The 7,615-nt window shown below is 47.6% G+C and overlaps 1 protein-coding gene across 1 annotated transcript; it reads left to right on the top strand.

Moving 5' to 3' along the window:
* Positions 1-5,292: 5,292 nt before the first annotated feature.
* On the top strand, positions 5,293-6,635 carry LOC138579896 (myb-related transcription factor, partner of profilin-like). The gene is made up of 2 exons (XM_069650120.1): positions 5,293-5,713; positions 6,106-6,635. Exons 1-2 carry the CDS (start codon positions 5,293-5,295, stop codon positions 6,633-6,635), a joined length of 951 nt encoding a protein of 316 aa, XP_069506221.1.
* The last annotated feature ends 980 nt before the right edge of the window (positions 6,636-7,615 follow it).

The raw sequence follows: 7,615 nt of genomic DNA, 5'->3' as shown, positions 1-7,615 counted from the left end.
CCGCCCAGGTAGATTATGTTATTATCAAATCCTTAGTTAGAAGCCTACGTTCCCCAGACCACAGATCCTGCCACACTTGGATTAGTATCAGACAGCTAGGTAGTTGTAGTGCAATGTGGACAGTCAGAACCATTAGCAGCCATTAAGAAAGTAATCCTGAGCTTTTTGCAGGGATTCTGCCCTAGACCCAAATCTCACATCTACAACACCCTGCTGGAAAAGCTTTGCCCCTGTAACTCATCAGCATGTGTTTGACCGAGCTATGTTTCAGCGTCCTTGCGGATCTAAAACTACTGCCTTCCCAGTTTGCTTTGCATTGTGATCAGTCAAAGACAATCAGCTGTGAAATCTCAAGCCCAAATAGTCAAAGGACGAGCAGCGAGAGAGCTTCTGACTGTCCAAGACCGCGGGAGGAAACCTGACCGCAGATCACAAGATGCACATCATGAAGCATTTCACCAAACGTACCTTTAGGTGCCTAGACTTCATATATGAGGAATATTCCCCCACCAGGATTTGTAAGGATCTTGGAGATCTTGCAAGGAGAACAGCAGCATCAGCATAGTTGAGTGCTGACAGTCTCCTTGCTCTGCAACAAGGGATATCAGTCCGGGTAGACTCTAAAGATGAAGCTAAGGGAGTTTACATAAACGTTAAAAAGAAGAGGGGCCAAAGCGCACCCCTCTGAACCCCCTTTTGACCGAGATATATTTGCTTAGTTCCCCTCAAGGTCCATACCGAATACATACTCCAGAATTCTCATGAAGTTCTTCCATCATCTATCGAATGAGTGGTCTTGGGACCTCCATCTATTCCAGTGTTTCCCAAAGAAGTGTTCAGTCCACATTCCACATTGTCAAAAGTGGAACTGAGGTGCATGAATGCCACGTAGACAGGAGAGTTCAGGACCAAGGCCTATTTGGCCAACATTAAATACAAATTGAGCACTGAGGAATAGTGCCCATGCCAGCTGTGAACGCTATCTGTGTATCCAGCAAAACATTATTAGATGACCATTCCTACAAACGATTCAGAATAACGTCTGCAAACAACTTGTAGGTCCTGCTTAATAAAGTGACGGGGCGATATGAAGATGGACGAGATTGACATCACTTTTCATAAATGGGCACAATCATTCCAGTTTTCCAACTTGTTGTAGTACAGAAAGTGGAAGCAACTGCGTTCAAAATATTACCTACAATAGGGGCACCAAAAATCTGTCTGTGAGCAAAATAAGTCAACCCGCTCAAATCAATACCTGAAGCTTTGAGACGTCTCATCAGAACAGTCTCTATTTCTTCCAGCATGATACAATGGAAAGTTCCCCCCTCTTCCTGATAGTGGGATAATTGGTCCTGGTCTGCCAAGGGCCAATTTGGAGGATATTTGGCATACGCGGTTTGAGTTGAAAAGGGCCTTGTTGCGAAGGAGGATGTAATTAGCCACTAAACATTGGGAAGATTTAAGCTATGCAGCACATAGATCTGATACAAACTGTTTTGGCAAATTGTGGCAAGGAATAGCAATGGCTTAGACACAGGTTCAGCGTCAGTCATTGAAGTCCATATTTCTGAGGAGGCTTCAATCAGACACATTGGAGGCTCTGTATGACTCTGGAGGTCTTCTCATAGACCACTACCAATTACCTCACTTCTTCCTCACTCTCTCAATCTAATACCACTGTTACTAAGCGCAAGTTTCCATCCGCCAAGCTCTGACTACTTCTCTGAACTGCACCACTCTCGCTTCTCCTGTTGTTAACTCACCTTTACATCCACTGAAGAAGCCTTCACTAACTTCAGCACTGCTGTCCATGCTCCCTTCTCCTCTCACTGCCCTCTTTCCACATTACATCCTAAATCTTCCCCTCCAAAGACCTGGATTGTACCTATAGTCCACACCCTGAAAACAACAATGCAGAAAAAGCTTTGCACTTGGCAAAGGTCTAGACACCCCTCAGATCTCCAACTCTACCTAACTGCTCTTCAAAACTACTCCTCGGCTCCGGAGTCTGCCAAACACGACTTCTATCTCACTCTCATTTTATCTCAATCCTCCCAAACCAGGCACCTCCAAAAACCACCCAGCTCAATTCTCTCACCTCCTAAGCCCTTCTCCATCTTGTCCTTGGCGTCTTCATAATGCTCTTGACTTTGCTTCTAAAACGTCTACCATTCGTGGTACCCTCGCTACCTACCTTCTATCCCATCCCCCTGCTCACCACCACTCATACCCTGCTCTCCCGCCATTATGTATTCCTTTGCACCCACCAGCCCTGATGGCATTCTTGCCTTACTGCTCATGTCTAACCCTTCTTGTAACCCCAGTGACCCACTGCCCCCGCACTGTGTGAAGCACAAAGCTCCAGGTGTTGATACACATCTTATTTCCTTTTTCAACTCCTCTCTTGATAATTCTACTATTCCCTCATCCGATAAGTCAGCTACTGTCATCCCTCTGATTAAGAAACCTGGTCTCAATCCTAACTGTCCTGCCAACTTTTGGCCTTTCTCTCTTCTACCACACCATTCCAAAATCCTAAAGCAAGTAGAATTCCATCGACTCACCAAGTTCCTTGATATTCACAACCTCCAGGATGCTCTGTAATCTGGCTTTCAACCTCAGTATTCTACCAAGACAACTCTCTTTAATGTAAGAAATGTCATCTCTTCCACACGGCATGTGAACTGTAAATCTATTCTTATTCTTCTCAACCTCTATGCTTCCTTCGATACTGTCGACCATTCTGTGATTCTCTCTACATTATTTCTCCTTGGCATCAAACATAAGGCTCTTGTTTGATTTGCTTTATACCTTGCCCCCAGATACTTTCTGGTGTCCTGGAGCAGCCTTACCTCCCCACTCACCCCCCCCCTTACTGTTGGAGATCCCCAAGGGTCTGTCCTTGGTCCACTTCTCTTCACTCTCTATACTTCAGCTCTTGGCGCCCTGATCTCCTCTAACAGCTTTTCCTATCAACTCTTTGCTGATGATTCTCAGATCTTCTCTTTTCCATTCTTATCAGATTAGCTGCTGTCAAAAATGTCAGACTGTCTCTCCACTATCAAATATTGGATAGCATCTCACTCGCTCATGCTCAACTCCACTAAGACTGAAGTTCTCTACTTCCCAGCCAAACACACTTTCTCTTCCTCTCCCCTCTTCTTCTCTTCTAACTACCTTCCCTACTCTGCTTCTGCTCGTAACCTTGGTGTCATCCTCAACCGTCATCTCGCAGCTCCTCACTCTTCATCTCCAAATCTGCCAGTGCAGCCAGACACAAATTCTACAATAGCAGAATAATCTGTTATTTTCTTCCTTTCAATACTGCTAAACATCTAATCTCTTCCTTACTCCTTTATAGATGTGACTACTGTGATACTCTCCTCTATGAACACCGCTGGACAGAGTCCTCAACTTCGCAGGCCACACACTTTTCAACCTTTCTTGCTTTTCCTCTAATTGGTCTGCCTGTCGACAGATGGGCTAGCTATCGATAAAACAAAGAGCTTAGTATAAACTTCTTCTCATCAATGTTCTAAACTTGCCCCACCCTACCTAACTGCCCATCTTACTCCCTACTCTCCTCCTTGCTTGCTACGATCATCCTTGGTTCACTTCCTTAGCACTACTCTAGCCCCCTGCTCTCCCTCTCGTTTCCGCTCTCTCCCTCTCATTACTCCCCTACTCTGGAATGCACTCCCTCTCCGTACTAATCCAACTCTACCACTATTTAAATCCAACCTCAATGCCTTCCACCTTTCTGAAGAACCTGTTTTTCTAGTATTCACCCTTACTCCATCACACTGCTTCTCTCTCTCCCAACCCTCACGGGTAACCGTACAGCACTTTTCCGTCACCCCTCCATCCTAAATATACCTCTTGCCCCACCACCCCGTTTCTCTGTTATTCTGTCCTGTCCTTATCACTGGTTTATGTTTACACCTTTCCCTGCAACTTCTGGGCTTCAAGTCACATTCTCTCACCACCTGTGATTGCTATAAATAAATAAATATTACGATTCCAGATGATAACTGCATTATGTTCCTCAGATTGTTCCTGTTTCTGCGCATGTTAAATGTTGGAGTGTGTCAAGAACAAGTTGCCATGGATGGAGAAAATGTGAGTCTTTTGCGCTGGCTCAATATGTGATCATTGAAAAGATATGACTGAGGCGTTCCATTTGCAGTATTATAAGTAAGGCTTCGAGTTTTCCGTTTTTACTGATTTTTACACACAAATATAGATGGAAATCAATCTGCTTTCTGTCTGTATTTATGAAAATGGAAAAAACGGAAAAACAGGTTTTTCTGTCTGGTTCTCTATGATTTCACTCATACATCGCAGGCCAATCTCATTGCATATTGGCCGCATGGAGAGTGTAGAAGATGTATAAAAATAGCGTTAAAGTTCTTCAAATTGTTGACAGCATATATCTTAAGATGGCAGCAACCGCTTGTTATGGAAAAATTGTTCTAGCATTTCTTTCCTATATGGCTGCGTGTGTGCTTAATAAATGCATTTTTTCTATTAGAATAAATGCAGGAAAATACTGGTTGCGAATTATCTTTTTATATGACAAAAAATAAATATGGATAAATACAGAAAAAAGGCCCAAAAATAAATATGGATAAATACAGATGGAAATGACAAATAAATAAATCACATAAAACGGGCGCTTTAATTACAGGCAACATTTGATTGTGTGCATTGTCACTAATAGATTGAAGTGACAGCAACTCTGAAGCAGACCGCATGCCTAGGTCAGTTTCAATATCCGTACACAGTGTAGTTGCCAAGTCATCTCTTTCACTATGTTCACAAAGTCCCCACTGCGACGAGCATAAAACCGATAGTGAGCAATTCATGAACTCAGAAAGTCATAGAGCCTCATTACGAGAAGTGCTGTAAAAACGGGGTCATTACCGGCATGGAGGAACTAGCGGGTCTGTGCTCATATGACGCCACTAATAGCGGGTGATTACGAGTGTGCGAGCATGCGCGAACCCCCATGCCGGTAATGGCCTTACCGCCATGGCGCTAAAGGTCCTCCAACCCCCCCATAGCGCCATCACGGGACCTGCCGATACCGCCTCCACCTAGGAGGCACCCCTTAATACCGACCCGGTAATAACATCATGCTAATACCAGGCTCATAATACCGGACCCGGAAGTAACGTCATTGCGTCGGAACGGGAAATGCGCCGGCGGCCATCTTTAAAAACACAATCCATTGCAATCCTCCCAAACCACCAGTTGTGTTCAGGAGAGACCATTGCCAATCCCTTCACCATGTCAAAGGCTACCAGGAAAACAACCCCCCGCCTGTGCAAAAAGCGTTTTTCAGACGATGAACGGAACATGCTGGCGGACACCCTTGCCGCCCATGCAGAGGAGATCAAACTGCAGAACCTGAAAAGGGAGGTGCAGCAGAGCAAAAAGGAGATCTGGGAGGAGGTAGCCCGCAAGGCCTCGGCAGTCGGCACCACCCCAAGGACAGTGAAAGACTGTAAAAAGAGGTGGGATGACCTCCGCCTCAGGGTACAGAATATCCTGGCCAGCAATAGGAGGGAGGCCATGGCCACAGGCGGGGGTCCCCACTCACCTGCCAAACTGTCACGCTGGGAGGAGACGTGCAGCACGTTTATACAGATGGAGTCAATCGAGGGCTTCGGGGAGATGGAGACGGGTGCCGCAACATCCGGAGATGGAGGTGAGTGACCCTGCAGATCCCAGTAGGGGAAACCATGACGTAGCACAATTGATGTCGAAGAGAGTCTAGGCAAGGCAATGCATGTCCCAACACACACATAGACATATCCTTGTTCAGATGGAGGCCCAAACCCTGCCACACTGAAATGCATGCTGAGTGCCAATCCCATTACCAACACACACGGACCATGCCCATGTAATACATCACACAAACCCCAATACAACGGCCTGCCACCTACCATGCAGCAAATGCCAAAATGCCCCCTTCAAACTACCTTGTGTGACACACCTGTAAGATATGAATGCATGATAAATGAAAAACTCCACAGCACCATATGATGCATCTTGCATGTAACACCATCACTGATGCCCTGCATCTCTTCTCCCCCCCAGGCATCGATGGAGAAGATGTCAGTGAGGGGCCAACCACAAGGGCATCCACGTCCCGACCAAAGACAACGGCCACCGACAAATCCACCTCCGGGGCAGCCTCACAGCCCAAACCAACACCCAGGGCGAGTGGCCAGACCATGGCCGCACATGAGGGCCCCACATCAACGCCTGACACCGTGGACACAGAGCTGGCTACACCAGTGGAAGGCGAGGCTGTTGCCCCACTGAGCAACATAGATACTGCAGTGGAGGAGTTCGTGGACCAGGATGGACTGACCCATGTGCCATGTCCACACTCCCAAAGCCCGGCGTCCACCCCAAAACCCCACACTCAGCCCTCACCCACCTGCAGCAGTGCAGATCCTTTGCTGCACGATTCAGACCTCAGCAGCCTCCCCGAGGACAGCACTGCCAATGAAGGCCCGGTCGCAGCACCCTCGACCACTGCTGCTCCCACCACCAACCTTGAGGCACGGCTAGCGAGGGTGGAGGCTAGACAGGACTCTATGTTGGACCTTCTCCGTCAATAAGTCGCGGATGGGGAGGACACGAGGCGTGAGATTGCCCAGGCCATAGCGGCGACCACAGCCGCCATCAATGCCTCAGCATTGATGATACAAGACAGTCTGGGGGCCATCACACAAGTCCTCACCTCCATCCTGCTGCACATGCAGCAGCCACAACTCGCAGCAGCCGTGCAAATCACCACAGCTTTCACCCCATCCACCACACCCGCTTCCTCTGCACCCACTTCCTCTGCACCCTCCAGCCCTGTGGGTTTAACAAGCCGGAGTGCCAGGCACTCAGAAATGCTGCGCCCGGACATCAAGAAGTCCAGGAAATAGTGTTGGACAACTATGGGAGTGGGTCAGATGGTGTCGGCGGCGTATGGTTGTATTAGAGGGAGTTCACTGGGGGTTTTGGTAGTTCACTGGGGGGTTTTGGGAGTTCATTGGGGGCTTGGGAGGGGTGCACCTTCTGCAGTTGATATCAATACACCTGTTGTGTTTAAAATCATTCAATGCCTGGACATTGTTCATTTCGTGTGTATGCATTTAATTTATGATGGTGCACAGTGCCCAACTCCCCACATTCCCTGTGTGCATGTCCACATGGACACAGTGTACAATGTGTCACTGACACATATCTATCAACGTACCTGTGGGTCAGAAGTATTCGTCAATCATCAATCACGGCCATCCTGTGCATCACGTACTGGCAGGGGTGCTGCTATTCCTGCGTCTTCATCCTCATCATCCTCACCCGGTGCATGCATGTCAATGTCAGGTGGCAGTGGTACATTTCTCCGGACGTACATGTTGTGCAGCATGACACAGGCCATGGTGATCTTTGCCACCTTCTCAGGCGTATAAAAGAGTGCTCCACCAGAGCTGCTTAGGCAGCGGAACCGCGCCTTCAACAGGCCAAAGGTCTGCTCAGTCACAACACGGGTACGGGTATGTACCCGATTGTACTCCTCTTCATGGCTTTTCTGCGGGTTCCGCACAGG

This window comes from Ambystoma mexicanum, chromosome 3p, assembly GCF_040938575.1.
Source record: "Ambystoma mexicanum isolate Mex_15411 chromosome 3p, UKY_AmexF1_1, whole genome shotgun sequence".
NCBI lineage: Eukaryota > Metazoa > Chordata > Amphibia > Caudata > Ambystomatidae > Ambystoma > Ambystoma mexicanum.
Note: the sequence above shows the minus strand (reverse complement) of the source record. Positions and strands in the feature narration are given on the sequence as shown.